Source organism: Rhinolophus sinicus, chromosome 6 (genome assembly GCF_057876585.1).
Source record: "Rhinolophus sinicus isolate RSI-liver-muscle chromosome 6, RSI-T2T, whole genome shotgun sequence".
NCBI lineage: Eukaryota > Metazoa > Chordata > Mammalia > Chiroptera > Rhinolophidae > Rhinolophus > Rhinolophus sinicus.
The window spans coordinates 11014991-11033181 of NC_142506.1; the positions used below are offsets into that span (position 1 = coordinate 11014991).

General features: G+C 49.6%; 1 protein-coding gene across 1 annotated transcript; it reads right to left on the bottom strand.

Moving 5' to 3' along the window:
* Nucleotides 1-1492: 1492 nt before the first annotated feature.
* TRIB1 (tribbles pseudokinase 1) lies at nt 1493-9940 on the bottom strand. Its single transcript, XM_019723608.3, has 3 exons — nt 8657-9940; nt 6356-6648; nt 1493-3908 (listed from the first exon to the last, which is right to left on the bottom strand). Exons 1-3 carry the CDS (start codon nt 9014-9016, stop codon nt 3443-3445), a joined length of 1119 nt encoding a protein of 372 aa, XP_019579167.2. The 5' UTR covers nt 9017-9940; the 3' UTR covers nt 1493-3442.
* Between the last annotated feature and the right edge of the window lie 8251 nt (nt 9941-18191).

Consider the following 18191-nt stretch of genomic DNA (forward strand, 5'->3'; position numbering starts at 1 on the left):
TGTGATTGCCCCAGATTTGTTCCAACGTTCAAAGAGATTAAATTTATGGATTTGTGGCATCACATGTCATTCCAGCCAATCCTGACCCATATTTCTCTCCATTTGGTGCATGTGACAACAGTACAAAGAGGTGTTGTAACCTTAATTGCTTGCAAAGTGTTTTGAAATCCTTAGACTAAAAAGCTCAGGGAAGTCCAAAGTATTCGCTGTCTGTATGCCCAAGGAGTTATACTGAGTCTCATCTAGGCTCCTTGAATCAGGGAGCCATTATGTCTGTTCTGAGGCTGAGGTCTGCCCCAGGCACTTTGGAGTTTAAGGGTTTTACTCATGGAAGGGCCCGAACCAATCCCCAGCTTTCTAGTTTCTAAGCTACCCAAACATTTGGCCATTTCTCATGTGGCTTCTGATGTGTCTTTTCCATTTCTTTCCTTAAGTTCCTGAGTCATGAGGCCTGAGTTGCACTTAATTCGGTGTCATAGGTCTGCTATCCTGAGTGATGTCAGCCTGAGTCCCAGAAAAGGGCAGTTGTGTCATCTGTAACTTCTGCATGCCTCTTCCTTTTAGCCGAGTTGATGACTTAGTCTTTATTCTAATTCTTACACTTAAGAGTTACAATTCTAATTCTAAAACTTAAGCATTAAAATTCTGTCCCATGGTGGTAACCCTTGGAGGGGGTGTCAGGCAGGGACTAAAAGGGGCAGAAGGGGTCTCTTAGGGGCCTGGCACTGTTTTGTTTTCTTGATCTGGCTGTTGGTTACACCATTGTGTTCAGTGAGTGGAAATTCAGAGCTCTACACTTCCATGTGCATTTTTTTCTGTATGTTTGTTACACTTTGAAATGTACTTGTTTTGTGTGTTTTTTTAAATCACTTTGGATGTTAATTGACTTCATTTAAAATAGATTCTAATGTAATAGTGAAGCTATAAACTAATGAAATCTTTTTCTACCTCTGCGATTCAAAACGTCTTGTTTTTCTTTTATTTCCATTTTTTACACCTACAGGGGGGGAAAAAGGAAATGCTTCAATTAGCCATTTTAATGAAGTCTAAATGGTGAGGGTGGGGGGACTGTTCTCAACAGGAAGCCTGGGACCTCTGAAATTATAGCAAATTCTGTGGGATACACACGTATATTTTTCTGAGAAGTGTCCATAGCTTTCATCAAATTCTCAAGGGTCCCTGACCTAAAAAAAGACCAAAGCCAGAGGGATTCTTACAACTCAAGGCTTATTTATGTATGTCCCTCTTCAAATGTTCCTCAGCTCTAAATTGAACCCATAGCCCTGCTAACCCACTTTCATCAAAATTGGCTTCACCCATCAAAATGAATTCACCCACTTCAATGGAAAAAGTGAATGGGTTCTGTCAAATATATAGTAATTATCATCTGTGTATTCCTGTTTCCTCCATGAGATTCCAAGCCCCGAGACCAGAGACCTTTGCATCCCCCAGCGTGATACAGCACAAGGCCCAAAGAAATTCACCGCGCCTATTTACGAAACCAGATTTATTAAAATTTCTCTACAAGTCAAAAACAGCTATCTCACTGTTCACATATATACACATGTACAGAAAGGATCTAGTGTTTCTAGCTTTCCCGGCAGAAGCTCCAGCCAGCCCAGAGTCCTTAGCCGGGTAATGTATCACAGATACAACAATCGAACAACCACGAGAGCGTTTAGTGCGACAGAAGCCTCTGTCCTCCCTCTCCTCCAAGTCCCATGATTCTGTCAAGGTAATATTGCCAATAGTCATTCACATTTCACGTGGTTTTAGACACGCAGGTTATTTCAGACAGACACAGACAACAAAACAAGCCTCAGAGCCAAGACAACAAAAAAATCAGACATATGTATAAAAGGTAAAAATGTATGTACAAAGTACACAGTACATGAGGTATACACGGCATTCTTAACGATGCATGTTAGTAGTTTGCCTAGGCATAGCCCTTAAAGATGACTGCCTGTTTTTGTGCCATTTCTCAAAATACAGTATGTTTGGTTTACCCGTTTCACCACCAGATTTCAGTCCTGTCCGAGACATTGACTGATTTTTCATCTGTACTTGTTTTTTTAATGCAAGTTGCAGGTTTTCCATTAAGCTCTATCTTTTGTAGGGAGTGAGTTCCCATCTCTGGAAGTATTCGAACAGAGGCTGGATTCCCAGCTGTAAAAGAAGCTGAAGGGGGGATTTCTGCATTGGGAGGTGGCAGAAAGAGAAAAGAAGTTGGACTAGGCAACTTTTAAAGTCCCTCCAGACTTAAAATCGGAGCTCGCTATTTCATATTTCACTCGGTGCTGATTACACAGGTGTATTCATAAACCACACCACATTTGAAATATTAACAACCCATCATGCAAAACTGCAGGCACACACACACAATGCCAAGGGCAGACCATATCTGGGGGGGAGAGGGGGCCTTAAAGTATAAAGTATAATTCTGGAAGTTGGTCTAAGAACTATCCAAAATTCACTTTCTCTGAAATTTAACATTTGCTCTTTGGGAGAGAGGAGTGTAGAGTCTCCCTGTCTTTCTCCTCCTAGACAAAATGCTCCACCCTGAGATGGTCTTGGGGGAAAAAAGTAAAGAATAAATGCTAACGTATTTGAGGGGAACCAAAAAAGCTAACAGTTTCCAAGCGCTCAAATTATTTTTAAAAATCTACAGTCTCTCTGTCTGAGCTCAGAGTTCTGAAATAGCCAGTTCAAATCTTTTGAGATACTTTTCCACGGTTAGCTGGTCAGTGTCTTTATAGCGAGGGTGGGAAGGTGACATTTCAAAGTCAGAAAGAAGGCATTAGTGCAAATGAGGTCTGGACAGGAAATGGAAGAGAAAGTCTGGGTTCATGGGTCAGGCAGACTCCTATGCTCCTAAAACAGTCTGCTCCAAAAACGGAGCAGTCGTTGGTAAATGTGTATAAAGAAAGGGTGAGTGTTAAACCAAACCAAAAAAAACAAACAAACCAGAATTCTCCAATCAGAGAAGCTGGGGTAGCGACAGTCTAGCTACCAAAGACAAGTTTGAAGATGGCAGGTTTATTGGCCCAAATTATTTGTCACCCTTTTAAAATAGGTTATTGCCCCAAATGCCATTGTGCGATTCACTTCCTCTCCCTTTAGAACGTTCAAGTTTATATGCTGTAGGATACGCATACGATTGGCCACCTATACAAGATGTGCACCCCCGAATCTGACAACGGGATAGTTGGCAAGGGTTTGTTACGAAGGGAAAGAGCTTTTGAAGGGCAGCCAATCAGACTGCATGTACACTACTCAGATCAATAAAGTCGCTCAGCAAAGTCAGAGGGGCTCCATGTTCAGTTGAGCAGCTACAATCTTTATGCCATCACATATCTGGTTGGCACCACGTCGAAAGGCCTGTCCATCTTGAGAAGTGGAAATGCCATGTGTGAGAATTATGAGGTTTCTGAGGTTTCTGGGATTAGCAGAAGAAGGAACTCACATCGCTGCCCTCCTGGTACTCTGGAACAATCTGGTCTGCAGTTCCCATTTCTGAGTCGATGTACCCAGGTTCCAAGACTGACTCAAACCAGGGGTGGAGTAGGATCTCAGGAGCGGTGAGTCTCTCAGAAGGCTCGCGTCGCAGGAGGCTGCGAATGAGGCACCGGGCTTTGGGGGAAATGTGGTCGGGAATGCAGAACTGTCCACGGCGGATTTTGGAGAAAAGCGCGCTGGGGTCTGAGTCATGGAAGGGGTATCGCCCCACCAAGAGGGTGTAGAGCATCACCCCGAGGCTCCAAACATCTGCCGCCTTTCCGGAGTACGTCCCGGTGGTGTTCAGAATCTCGGGGCTCACGTAGGCTGGGCAGCCATGTTTGTCTGACAAAGCATCATCTTCCCCCTTAATTATGTGTGTATCTTCCAGACTTTCCAGTCTGAGCTGGGTTCTGCAGGAGAGGGGAAAACAAGCCATTACTTCCAGATCAACTGCTGTGAAAAACAAGGCCTTCCCAATACCCGCGCCCCTGGGCACTCATAGCCAAGGCCCAAGGAATGCCATTTACCCCTTCATCCAGTAAGCAGTTCCCTGCAACCACCCAGGACCTAGGATTTCACAAACCAATACATACGAACTGCAATAAACATTTGCGAAGTATCAAGAGAGCGCCTGGGGTGGAGCACATGATGCAAAGCCCCAAACACTATTCATTATGCTAGAGCTTAAGAAGAAATCTCCTAATAGGGGTTACACAACTGACCCAGTGCACATTGCAGAAGTGGGAGCTGGTCTCTGAGGAAGGCTGCCCTTTTCTACAAAAGCTATCAGGGAAGAGCGCTGTATCCGATTCTTCAGGGAGGGCCTGGGCATCCTACAAGTGGATCTTGCCCGTATCATGCCACTGAAGGCCAAGGCTACCTGGACCCACGCTTTGCATTACAGAACACGGAGCCCAACGTCAGTTATTACGCACAGGTCATCAGCACTCCTGCTCACATTGAAATACACACACAGAGAGCAATCTGTCCACCTGGGGCCAGGCTGTGATAACTGATGGGAAAGGTGCAAAGAATGTCCATTACATTTATCGGGGTGTTTAATTGCAAAGACTGCTTAGCTTAGACAGAGAGGTTATATGAGCAAACAGAAGCAGCTGGTGGATTAGAAGGATGCAGGGGCCTGAAAACACCTACATACGTGCACGGGGCACACACACGCCCTAGGATGGTACACGAATGCCTGAGCATATATACTCTACATGAGGGTTTATCTGTTCGGGTAACAACTAAAGTCTGAATCATCTTTAGTCAAAGGCTCCCTTATGAAGCTGCAGGGACTTTCTTATTGAAATCCAGCTTCCCAAGTCTTGGAGATCCACGTGGGGAACCTCTAATATGCGGTGACATCTTGTGCCCCTCCCTGCTTCTCTGAAATAGCCCTGTTTCAGTAAGTCACTTATGAAGTTAAGCGCAAACATTTGGTACTAGCTAATGGGTCAATTCCTTTTCCTCTCAAAGGGCTGGTTGCCTTTTTTTTTTTTTTTTTTTTTTTTTTTTATCTTCCTGCCTTCCTGTTCCCTGGAGTGTAGCATGCATGTGCTAACTTCAGTGTGTCCTCAGCCTGACCTCCCATCGTTATGTAAAATACCCATTGGTTCTGTAAACGGAAAATATGACTCAACCCACACTGTCTACCCCCGATTGGCTGCTGTAGCACTAAAACCCTGCACCTGTGCTGGTTACACGGCTAGCGTCAGCCTGCCATTACTTAACCCTCGGGTTGCCAAACTCCATGCACATGACATTTGCCTGTGCAATGCAGATTTCAAAAGCTAGTAGGGAGGTGTGGAAGGCATGTTTCAGAAAATACATCACCATATCAAAGAAGCATGTGCCAGGAATTGGAAACTTCTCTATTGCAAACACTTTGCTTTTCTTTGCTAATCGGTATGTTTCAATAATTATTGCAAGGTCAGATACAAAGCCGTGCTTTCTGGTAATTCGACCGGGTACTTTTTCATAGGATTTGGCGTGAAGGGTATAAAAAAGCACAGGTGGGGTCAGCCCTGCATAAATAGCTACAACCAAGTAACACACATCCACCTCTAGAATTCTACACTACTGCTTTTAATCTTTCCACAAGGGATGTGGCCTACCTCTTAAAATCAGGTACGGTTTATCTCCTGTGGCTTCCTGAATTGTCTTGTCTGAAACCTCCATTCTGAATCTTAAGGTATCATTATTCTCTTATCAAGAGCATCTTGTCCTTTATGAGGTAAGCCACGATCTATATTTAGCAAGCAATCCCAGCCAACTTCCATTTAGCATTCAATATGGCTATTTTTTTGAAGACATAGCCAAACGAGGTGTCTAAAAAGTCTCTGGAGACTGTGAAAACATTGGGGGGGGGGGGGCCAAGCCTGAGACAGAACAGGAATATGATGTGGAGGAGGGCAGAATTCTGCAAATACAACATTCTAACTACCTCTGCGATACCTTCTGGGTACAAAAGAATCCCACTTGGTGTAAGCCAGGATTTGAAAACTTCCTCTAGGAGTCAAGGCTGTGAAGGGCAGGTTGACATTTGCACCCCAGTAGAACTGACCTTTCTGACAACAATGGAGAATAAACTTAATCCTGGGGTGGAACTGGGGAGGGCTTCCTGCTACCACATGACATCCCGCAGAAGCACCAACGTGTCCCCAAGCCACATCCACAAGAGTGCAGGATAAGCCACCCTTGGCCATGGCCCCTCAGGAGCGGACTTCTAAAAACTAACTTGGGACAACAGAGCCCTTGGTGTGGTTTTGAACCAACACACTGGACCTAACTCCTCAACCTGCACCTTCATTTTGGTTCCAAAAGGGCCACCGGAAGGGCTGTGGAGACTGCTCACCTCTCCTCCGTGGAGAAGACAAACTTCCTAAGCTTCAGGTCCCCCAGCACGATGGCCGACTGGTGACAGTGGGCAACCGCAGAGACAATCTGCTTGAAGAGCCGGGAAGCTTCCTCTTCCCGCAGCCTCTTCCGGCTTCGCACATAGGAGTGCATGTCCCCAAAGTCCTTCTCAAAAAACACGTAGGCCTTGGTTTCCCCAAGGATCACCTCCACAATGCCAGTGATGTTGTTGTGTGATGGCAGCTGGATGTAAGGCCTGATTTTGTCCTGGTAGTGTTTAAGGGGAAACACCTGCAGAGAGAAGGTGACCAACTTAGGCAAGAAAAGCAGAAGGCACCTCCAAAATCCCAGGCTGGGCTGCAGTTCTCAATCTTCGAGCTTGGGTTGACAATAGGCTCCATTCGTTTACTCCCCTTATCTGTGCCACCCCACCATATGCAATCCTGGCTGCACTTACCACCCCAAACCAGCACCCTCTAGGGCTCTGGGCTAGCAAACATCCAATGGGTTACCATATGGAAGGTTTGAAAGAACTGTCTTCTGTATATGTTCCTGCCTTCCGTGAAACCATCGGCTCTAGAACACTTAGTCCCAAAGTCCCCATCCTCTGTAGCCCTTCCTTTTTGGCAGGCAATGCTGCTGGAAGTGGCTGAAAAGCAGGCCCTGAAAATGCATGGCTTCCTGCAAACCCAAGGTGCTCAGCACAGAGAGAGCTGGGGCTATGGTGACTGCAGTCTCCAAGTGGAAGCGGGACTGGAGGACAAGCAGATCAGTCATGAGTCAGAGGAACAGATGAGTCGGAGAGACTGACAACGCAGCCTTAAGCAACCTGCCTACAGTCTGGCTCAGGTATAAGCAGCCTTGAGTGAAAATTCTCACGGGCCGGATATGGGATCCCCTCCACCATTTTTTTGTTTGTTTGTTTGTTTGTTTTTCACTTGTTTATCTCCTCCCCTCCCAACTCCCATCCCCACCTTCACCCAGGAAATGGGTAGTATTGCCTCTAAGAAGTTGGCTGGTCTCTTTAAGAGCCTTTTGTTTAGTCCAGTTACTCATATCCTAGGACTCAACTGGAAACGGTGACACACGGGCTGTCACCATCTGGATTCAGCTATTATCTGTTCAGAGGAACTGGAAGGGGTTGCACAATGGCTAGACCCACCCCACCTCTGAGGCCTGGCTGCTCTGGCACCAGCTAGAAAAATCTCTCTGCTGCCCCCTTCCTCTGACTCCACCCCACCCCACCGCACACACATACTTTCCCCAAACAGCTCTTAGCCCCCCAGACACTGAGAAGAAAAGATTTTTCCCTCTTTAAACTGGGCTTGATCATGCGATTTAAATTTCATTCAGGTCGGACAGTAGGTGGCAGCAGCAAGCCCGGGAGTTGGGGGGATCAGGTGAGTGACCGAAAACCCAAGGACGATTTTAACTGAAGGGTGACCCTACCCTTCGGGTGCAAAGGAGCAGCCCAGAGGGTTCTCAGGAAAGTCTGTGACGAGGGTGTCAGGCTCGCAAAGGGTGGGCTATAGGAATGGCCTGCGTCTATGGGTGCGGGAGGGGCAGGCGGAGGATCCCAGGAGTTGGGGATGAAAGCCCTTCTGTTAAAAAAAAAAAAAAAAAAAATAGCTGGCTGGAAAATAAAGACATGAATGGAAGCGAGGATTCCTCGCCGGTGTTGTCTTTCCAACATTTCTACTCCAGGCAAATTCCCCCGCCCTGGCTGGAAGACACCCTCAGACTGCTCTGTAGGGTTCTCGTCCCAGCGCAGGTTCAAGACGAAATCCCCAAGAACCGAGCGGGACACCGACAGCAGAGCCCAGGTGCCTTGAAAACCCGGCAAGGGAGCTGCCCGCAGCTCCAAGCTCCAAGGAGGCACCCACTGCAGGGCGTCCTTCCAGGACAAGAGGCGGGGGGGTGGGGGGACGAGGGGAATGAGAGAAGGGGAATGGCATGGCTCTGGAATCCATTTCAATTCCATAACTTATATGGAACGCCACGCGCTGCACTGGGCGCTAAGGAAATACTATAGAGATAAAGGAATTGAGCACTGCACTTCCTCTTGACCGCCGAGCCCCCTAATTAGATCGGTTCACCCGAAACCCCTCAATCCCCAAAAGGGTGAACCTGGTCAAATGCTGCCTTATCAGGCTCAAAACATCCGCCCTGTTCCAAATTCAAGCGTTGGTGGCACCTTCGGCCCCCGGGAGCCGGCGGGCAAGACTCCAAGCACCTTTGTCTGACACTGAGTCGCCCTCACCCCCCGACCCCCACTGGATCCCGGTCCCCGAACGCCTACCTTGCAGCGCAGTTCGCGGCCCGTGTGGATGCACAGTACCCGGGACACATTCTCGCGCTCGGCCAGGGGCAGCAGCAGGTAGTCGGCTATGCGGCTGGGCCCCGGCGCGTTCCCGGAGCCGCCGCCAGAAGCCGGCGCGGCAGGCGGAGGCTGAGGACTGCAGGGAGAGCCAGGGGGGCTGAGGTAGTCCGGGGGGCTGGAGCACTCAGAGAGGCGAGGACACTTGGCCGCCACGGCCGCCGCGTCGTCCGCGTCCAGTAGACGTTTGGCCGGAGCGCCCCGGGCGGCTGGGAGCAACAAGGCCGGGCCGCGGGGCTGCGAGGCGCCGCTCATCGCAGAGCGCACGGGACCGACCCGCATCCCGTCCCACGCCGGGACCGCCCCGGCTTTGTACGTCCCGGGATCCGCGCGGGAAGGCGCTGCGGGCTCGGCGCCGGCGCCGCGACTTATTCCAGCCCGCGGGATAGTTTGCAGGCGTAGCTGGGCTCGGCCCCCACGGGGGCAAAACAGGGGCCGCTCCCCGGCGCTCGCGTTGCACGCGGGGACCACGCTGGCAGCGCGTCCTGGGGTCGAAGGCCTGCTTGGGTCCCCGGACCCCTGCGGGCACTGGGCGCCTCGCTGGGGACAGCCGCCGCTATTGTTTTCGAGGCTGCCGACAGTTCCAGAAGCAGAGGCGGCGGCAGCCGGCGTTCCCGAGGTCCCGAGCCGCCGCGAGGACAGGATTCTGCAGACTCGGAGGAGCCACCGAGCAAATGCACTTCCCAACACAAGAAGTCTCGGAGCGAAAGCCGGAGCAACTTTTCGGCGGCGCTCGGGATCCTGCGCGCTCCGGGGCTCCCAGCGTGTGTGTGTGTGCACGAGCGAGACGCGCTCGGAGAGAGTGACTGAGTGTGAGTGAGTGAGTGAGTGAGTGAGTGCGCCGCACCGATCCCGGCCAGTGCACTCCTCCTTCTCCTTTTCCTCCACCTCCTCCGCCTCCCGGTGACTCACGCAGTATACACACACACACTCACAGGCCGGGCTGTGTAAACAGTTGGGAAGCCGGGTTGTGCAATGAGGTGGCTGCGACGACTCAGGCCCGGCCGACCAGCGAGCAGTCACCGGAGCAGAAGGGGGGAGCAGAGGTGGAGCTGGGTTGGCGGGGGCGTTGGGGGTGGCCCGAGCGCTTGGGGATGCTCGGGGCAGCGCGCGCTCTGGCGCAGGTGGTGTGTCCGCAGCCGGCTGGGGCTCGCGCACCCGCCCCTCGGACTGGGCTGGGCAGGAGGCGGGGCGCCCTCCAGCAGCCCTGAGGCTCAGCTAGAGAAGCCCGAGGAGGGGGCGGAGGAAAAGTTCCCGTGACGTCAGGGTCCCGAGGAAATAGGCGGGAGGGGCGGGACCGCGGGGGAGCAGCGACCGCTGATTGGTGCGCGCTCCCCATTCACACAGAGCACAATGGGCTGCGGGAGCGCGCACCACGGTTCTCTGCACCCTCCTCTGGCGGTAGCCTAGCCGTTATGCCTCTCGCCCAAGGGATCCCTCCACCGCCCTGCGCCTAGGGACCTGAGGTTGGAGCCTTGGGCGCCGCCGAGGCGCAGCTGCAGCCGGAGGAAAGGAGGATACGGAGGGTGATGAATTCCAGAATCAGTCATTCACCCCCACGCGGTAGTTCCGGGGGAGACCTGAGTGTGGTAGTGGATGTGGCTTTTTTTTTTTCCTTTTCCTGTCCCCTCCAGCTCTAATCCCCAGCGTCTGTTCGCTTCCACAAATAGAACCTTCTGTTGGATGAAATAAAAGCAAACACTGGGCCTTCTGCGCTGCCTCCACCTCCACGCCCCTCCCGCGCGCTTGCCGCCCGCCGGGATTGCACGGAAATAGCTTCCCCAGTCTCCGGCCGCCCCTTCGCGGTGACTCGCGGAAAGCGCTTCCTGAGCCGGGGCCGGTGGGAAACAAAGGATGTGGGGAGCGGGCGGAAGGGGCCCACGTGGCCGCCGCCGGATTCTTGCCTCCTCCCCGGCTTCCACAGCAGGGTCTGGGGCCCCGATGCCAGCCCCGGTTCCGTGAGGGGCAGTTAGGGGAGTGGGAGTCTTTCTGGCCACCGACAGTGATACGGTGTACACCGTAGCAATCCTGCCGGGTCGCGTGCTTGCATTCGTACCGTGTGATTTCAGTGTGATTTTGGTGAGCACGAAATGTGTGCCAGACCCTCCCTAAATCTCCATGAAAAAAAAAATAATAATAATCTATCGTTTTATTTCATGAGAACCAGGTCAATTTGGAGTCCCTGGACACCCAACGTAGATGATTATCAGAGAGTTCCTGCGTGGCTGCTAAATACTAACTTTTCTAAAATTAGGTCGAGACCCAAAGATATATCCTTTTCCATATTGTCTGCATTCATTCAACAAACACTCATTGAGCATCTTCTAACGACTAGATGCCGGAGATTAGGAGATGAAATTTAAAATAATACCAATAGCTAACATGGAGGTCTACAATGTGTCAGGCACTGTTTTTAGCACTTCTCACAGATGACTGCACTTCAGTTTTACAGGCGCGCAGCGGGAGAAGCCTGCAAAGATTTAGTTGCTGTGGTCAGGTCACTAGTAAGTGGTGGCATATTCAAGCTCTTAAGCACTGTGGTGACTCAAAGGAGAGATTGCAGTTTGTAGGGAAAAAAGAGTTAGGAAGGGCTCCATCTAGAAGGCATTTGACCTGGGGGATGTGTGGGATGGTGAGATTGTTGCTCAGGGGGAAGTTATGAATGGGGCGAGGCCAAGCCAGAAGGGCAGGGTTGGTTCAAACAGACCAGGGTGGCTGCAGGGATGGCAAGGAGCTGGGCCTGCATAGGGCCTTTGGGAAAAATGTAAAAGTCTCCAAAGATGTGCCTTCGCATCTGGACTTGGACGGCAAATTCAGCATGGTCCATCAGCATCTTCCTCCCAGGTATGCACCTCCTTCACCTCCTCTGAGAGAGGTGTCACCACCAGCGACCGCTGGGCAGGAATCCTTGGCAGTCATTTCTCCTTGAACGCGCCGTTTTTCCTGTCCCCCACAACCAATGTGTCTCTGGGTCCATACTAGACATGTTTGCTCTCTGAGCCCTCTCCTGCTCAGCTCCCTGGGGCTGCCCCTTGCAAATTCTGTTTCCCATGCTCTCTTGCCCACTGGCTTCCAGCCTAGTTTGCCCAGTGGGAGGCCCTGGAGAGAGATGGGAAGGTGGGAGGAAGTGGAGGGTAGCAGCTACTTCCTTCCTTACTCTGTCTGCTTTGGGCACTGGCTGTACTTCCTCTGTGGCTCCAGCCCTCCTTTCCCCACCCCAGACAGCCCCTTTGTATGGCTGTTGCGTGTACAGCCAGATACTCCTGCACAACTGAAGGATTTAATCCCTTCCCCTCCCCAACTGCTGGGGTGTCTTTTGGGAGCTTTGGTTGGAAATTGCCTTGGCTGAGAAGGGTTACCCTGTCCATAGTCACACTTGACTTCCCAGGAGGTCCATATCTAGTGACTGGTATCTGTGAAATTATAAAGGTCTGGCCCCTTGCCCTAACTTGAGTGGACTCTGAAGGGCATGCCAGCTTCATAGCTCCCATATAGGGGCAATGAGGCCTTCCTTGAGATTGCCTCCAGCCCAGGTTTTCTCTCTGCTCAATCTGTTCCATCCTTCCCAGGACATTCCAGGATAAACCCCTGCATGCTAAGCTGCATCACTGAGTCTGCTCCCTGGGGAACCCAACCATGCAACCCCTTCCCTCTTCATAGTCCTGGCTCATTCTAGACACTCTGGCTCCTGGAATCAAGTGACACCACTGTTGTCCCTCCAGCCTTAGGATGGCAGGGACTTCTTGATGTTGCTAATCTCTGCTTGCCCCCTGGACCATGTTGTTTTGTTCTATTTTGTTTCTGCTCTTCCAATACCTTTGTGACTAGTTCCCCACTTTAGATTCTTTCCATTGCACTTCCTGGCCTGAGTTCTGTTTTCCTGACTGATACAAACCTTGTACCTTTTCTATGTTCACCCATGCCTCTCCACTCTCATAATCTTAGTTTAGGACGTTCTGGATTTCTGCAGTAATCTTCTAACTGGGCCACTCATTTATCATTTCAGCATACACTGAGCACCTCATCTGCCAGTGCACCTACTAGGTGCTGAAGATATAATGGTGCACAAAACAAAATGTGTCCTTAATCCATTCCCCACACACACATCAGAGCACTTTTTCTAAAATTTGAACTTTACCACATCAGGCCCTGGCCTAAACCCTTGCAGGGACTTTCAGATAAAATCTAACTACCACCGTGTGGAAAAGTAGGCCCTTTTTCCTGGCCCCACTTCCCTAACCAGCCTCACTTTTCTTGTATTCTCATCTCTACCTTACCCATGGCAGCTTCTGGTAGGGCTCTAAATCATCATGCCAGTTCACACCTCTGCACATTTGCCTGTGCTGTTTCCTCCTACTGGAATTCTCTCCCCACCCCCCACCCCCCGCCAATCTGATGAACTATTCATCCTTCAAAACACCACCCAGACTTCCCCAGCACTGCAGTCAGATTTAAATGTCCTCCCAGGTGCTGTTGAATCCCGTTTCTGTCTGGTACTGTCCACTCAACTGTATTCACAGAAGGCAGGGGCCATATCTTCTTCAGCTGTGTATCTTCAGTCCCCAGCCCAGTGTTCGTTATAAACAAGGGGCTTGGTAAGTGTCAACCAAATAAATGTAGTCAAGGGAAGGGGTCACCCACAGGGAAGAAGATCTTAAGAAGAGAGACGAGAGGGTATACAGACATTTGGGCACAGACAGAGGCTGGAGAGTAGGGCAAAGGTTTCAGAGTTGAATGTCCAGCTATACAAGGTAATAGGATGTGGAATGTTGGAGAAACAAGGCGCTTAAGCTTTGGGGGGCTGTCTTCCAGGGAGGATGGACAGGTACTTTTGGCAGGACCTGAGATCAGTTTAGCCAAGGGGACAAGTGAGCGAAAATTGTCCTGATTTCATTGCTGGGCCTTTCCCTGTTGACAAATTCTGGACTAAACTTGCATCACATTGTTCAGATATTGCTCTTTATGGGCCAATTGCTCTTTATGGGCCTCAGTTGTGTTACCTGTGAAATGGGAATAATGAAGGCCTGCTTTTCTTCCCCCACAAAGTGCTTATGGAAGCAAATAGGCACAAATATGTGCAAAGTACTTTTCAGTTACCTACCGCTATACAAATGTGATGATCAGATATGGATATGTCTTGATTTTGAACTATAGTCATTTAGTCAAGAAATATTCATGACAGGCTTGTCATATGCCCGAACTGAAAATGGCCTTTACTATGAAAATCCAAATTGACAAATATAACAATATATAAGTAAATAGGGCGTTAATCAGGAAGTAATCCTTCCCATGTTAATAGGACTCTGCTTTATAAAGGGTCTACTTCTGTGACGCCATATCAAGCTCCTTTGGTTCATTTATGAAGTCCCTTTGTAAAAAAAGTAGGAGCCTTGAAAGCAAGAATCACAGCTAATTGTGCATGTGTACGTGTGTGTGTTGTGTGTGAGAGCGAGAGTACGTGTGTGTGTCCTTTGTAGCCTCAGCATAATGCTACACTGACACCGGATGCTTGATACATGTTGAACTGGGGAAAAATTGATTTCTCTCCAACTTTTCAGGAAATTACATATTGCGTAATGTGGGGAAACCTGTATTGATTTTTCTGGATAAGGTTGGGCTACTGATGAGCTTGATTCATTGTCATTCACGCCCAGGAAGGTGGCTGGCGGCACCATTAAGAAGATTAGGAGAGTTCCACCCATTCTAAAATGCTGGGGAATTCTCAACCAGGGAGCAACCAGGGCTCCCAGTTTCCATTTCCCTACATCATGGTACACGAGGCCACACACAGCGTGCTTTATGCTCCCTGACCCTAAATTCTAAACAAATGAACAACAACAACAAAATTGGGATATATCTAAGAAAGACAAGATTAGTGTTTAGGACAGGTTCCAGAAACTGGGGCAGAAATGAAAATTTACTAACTTCCTCCCCTATGCTAGACCCTTGCCTATTCTCTCATTTAATGTTCAAAATAATCTCACAAAATAGTTAATACCACCCTTTTACAGATTCACCAAAAGGCTCAGAGAACTTGATTAGCTTGTCTAAGATCACACAGCTAGAAGGTGGCAAAGTTAGAATTGGAATCCTGGTCCACCTGCCCCAAACCTTGCTCTTTCTACTTTATATACCACCCCGTCTCTCAATGAAGGGAAATTCTAGCCAAACATTTCTCTTCTCTTATTTTAGGTGCACATTCAGGAAGCCTTAGCTCCTCGCGGGACTTCTGTGGGGGCCTGGACGAGTGTACAAAGGAGCCTGTGACCTGGTTCCACTTCTCTCCCGCCCCAGTTTCAGCCCTCGCCTTGTAGGGCCTCCAGGACACAACATCCCAGCCGACATATCCAAACTCCATCCGCATGCACAGGGCTACTCTAGGTCCCTCCTTGACCACGCACAGGCCTAGAAGTACATACAGCAGGGACAGCAGGTGGCCTTGGGACAATGGATCCAGGAAAGAGAAGCCGGTTCTGAGCATTGGGTACCCGAATACCTGGAATTTGGTCTAGATGGACACGTGCAGGGTCTGTGTAGGCACTCCCCTGGCTATGTGGCGAGGGATGTGGCCGGAGGAGGGCCAGAGCCGGGAGGGACTGCCCAGGTCCAGGGGAAGTACTGGTCCCCATGAAGGATTCCTGGAAGCTTCACCACAATCTCTCTCCCACCTCATCACATGTCTATTGCTGCCTCTTGCCTTAAAAAAAAAAAAAAAAAGCCATATGTATGAAAAACACTTTGTCATGTGTATAAAGCTTTATACACATGTGAGGTATTCATTCCTTCTATCACCAGTGGAAAGGGCACAGTTTTTTGTATCAGAAAAGACCTGGGTTCGATGCCTGCTTCTACCATTAGTTCACAGTGTAAATTTAGGTAGGTGACTTCCCCTTTTTGGGCCTCACTTTTTTCCTGTTTTGCATGAAGACGTTACCCTGGTGGTTTTCAAACTGGGTTCCTTGGAACCCTGAGGCTTCAGAGTGGCAACTTCAGAAGAGAGCAGAAAGTCAGTGTGTGGTTCTGGACTACCCATTCCACTTGCCCTCAAAAGTTCTGCAAGAGCTTGTTTGACAAAAGGCTTCTACTGCTTTAGAGAAAAAAGTTTGAAAACTACTGGTTTTGGTGATCCATCTCGGAGACGATTCTTCAATGTCAGGAGTCACAAAACAGGCCAAATCCAATCTGCAGCTGTGTTCTGTTAGGCCATCGCAGTGAGGATGGCTCCTTGGGGGTGTGAGGCATGAACTGTGTCGTTCACGGTCCCCACTGTCACTTATTGTCTTAACACCTGCCACCTCACATTTGCATTAGCAGCCTCGCTCCTAGACTTAGCCTCCTCAGAAGTGCTCCCCTGCATTCCTCTCTACCCTCTGGATAGCAGAAAAGAGAGGGATCCAGAGCTTGGAAACAGATGTCCCCCTACCCAGAGGGAATGGGTGGTCTAGGTGTAAGAGCTGCCTCTCATTAACTCTGCCTGCCCCATCCAGAAGACCATTGTGGCAGTTTTAAAAACTATAACTGCAACTTCTTTGCCACTTTTCCCATTGAGAGGCAGAATCTTTTGAATTGGCTGCAAAGGCTCGCGACGGCTTTGACCAATCAGGTACAATAAAAATGCTGCTCTGAGACTTTCAAGGCTGGGTCATAAAAGGCCACGCAGCTTCTGCCTTATTCACTGGAACACTTGCAATTGGAGCCCTTTGCAGCCAGGGAAGAATTCCGTCTACCCTGGGAACACTATGGTGGAGAGGCCACAGGTAGGCCTTCCAGACACAGACCCAGCTGAGCCTGTCTCAGACCCCAGACAAGCGAGTGAGGAAGCCATCTTGGGATTGAATCTTTCAGCCTCAGCCATCGACATCTACCCAGCTGAGGCCCCAGATATCAGGGTGCAGACAAGAGCCATTCCCACTGTGCCCTTTCTGAATTCCTGATCTATGGGATTCTTTACCCCCTATGTTTTGGAGTGATTTGTTACACCAAAATAAGTGACTGAAACAACATTCTGGAACTAGTCTGGATAAATTAGGAGTTCTGACAGGCAGGACCTTGCCAGCCCATAGGATGTCTTTAGATGAAGAAGGGTACCACCCCACACCGGGGCAGAGGGCTTGGTCAGCCAAGTACACTGGGTTCTACAACCCAGTGCAAAGGGGCCCTGCTGACAAGTGACACCTTCTTCTGTTCATCTGGGATCAGTGTGAGCTGAGCCTATCGCAAGAAAGGCATATTTTATACACTCATATAATTGCCCCATAATTCCCTTGAGCATCTCTCAGGATTCGGGGAGGCCCCTGTGCTCAGTCAGCCCTTACTAGTTCTGCCTCATCAGTGAGACATCTCAACCCATAAAGCATTCATAAAAATATACACAGACACACACACACATCCTACTTTTTCCCTTTTCTTATTAAAAAAAAAAATGTCCGCGCCCTACCATGATCTGAGCTGAGGTCTTCAGGCTATTTTGAATTAATTCATCTTGCCTCTTCAAACATACCATTTTACCTCACTCAGCTTGAACGAGGCCGTGGTGGCAGCCAGCCAAGCCCATCTCCCTTCGTTGTCAAAAGAAGCCTGGCCCCATGCACGAGACTATCTGGTTTCTGGAATTTCCATTAAAAAACAACAACAACAACAACAACAAAATCTTCTAGGCCTGTGGCTGTTCTGCAGTATTCCTGAGGAAGGCTCTAGACGGTGAACTGAAGGGTAAAGCGGGCTGGGACAAATCACGTCAGGTCACCAATTGTTTGTGGCGTGCCTCCACGACCCCTTCATGGGAATTGCAGAGGGGGTAGGAAGGCCATGTGCGCCATGTGGCAGAGAGGCTGGCAGCTCCCCCAGGTGGCCCTGACCTCCGGGTCCTCAATGTGGAGGTCTTTTCTCCTCTGGTCTGGGTAACTGACAGCTGCAAGCTCAGCCCGGGCAGCAGTGAAGGGGTTTGCGGACTTTATACGGAACTCACTTTACACAAACCTGGTAGACAAAAATCTGGCTTTCTGTGAAGGTTTGCAGAGGGTAGATGTTCACATAGCCTGTGGGTTCAGGCAACCTCCTTCTTAGGGAGAACATCTGGTCAAAGATGATTTGCCTTTGCTGGGGAAGGGGACCCCCTTCTGCTGAATACCCACTGTATGTCACTCACTCAATGTGCTTTGCATGTATTATCTCTTTTATCCTCATAACAGTCCTATAAATTGATATGTCGACTGGCCAAATAATTTTCCAGGTAATCCACCGATAGAAAACGGTTTATTCGGGAAAAGGAAAAAAGAAAACAGAACCACCAAGGAGTGCGAGCACACTCACCCGTCCATATGAAAAGAAGGGTCCAGAGTCCAACATGACTTCCCCTTTATTAGCATCCCTTCCCTGGAAGTTAACACAGAGTTCAACAGGAAGTCAAGACTAGAGAGTTAACAAGTGGCCCAGTTCCACCCAGAGTCCTCCCAGC

Excerpts from the sequence above, each read along its gene's own strand:
- TRIB1 (XM_019723608.3), bottom strand. The coding sequence starts at position 9,016 with ATGCGGGTCGGTCCCGTGCGCTCTGCGATGAGCGGCGCCTCGCAGCCC. Across the intron at positions 6,649-8,656 it reads GCCGCGAACTGCGCTGCAAG|GTGTTTCCCCTTAAACACTA; the intron begins GTAGGCGTTCGG and ends TTCTCTCTGCAG. Across the intron at positions 3,909-6,355 it reads GTCTTCTCCACGGAGGAGAG|AACCCAGCTCAGACTGGAAA; the intron begins GTGAGCAGTCTC and ends CCTCTCCTGCAG.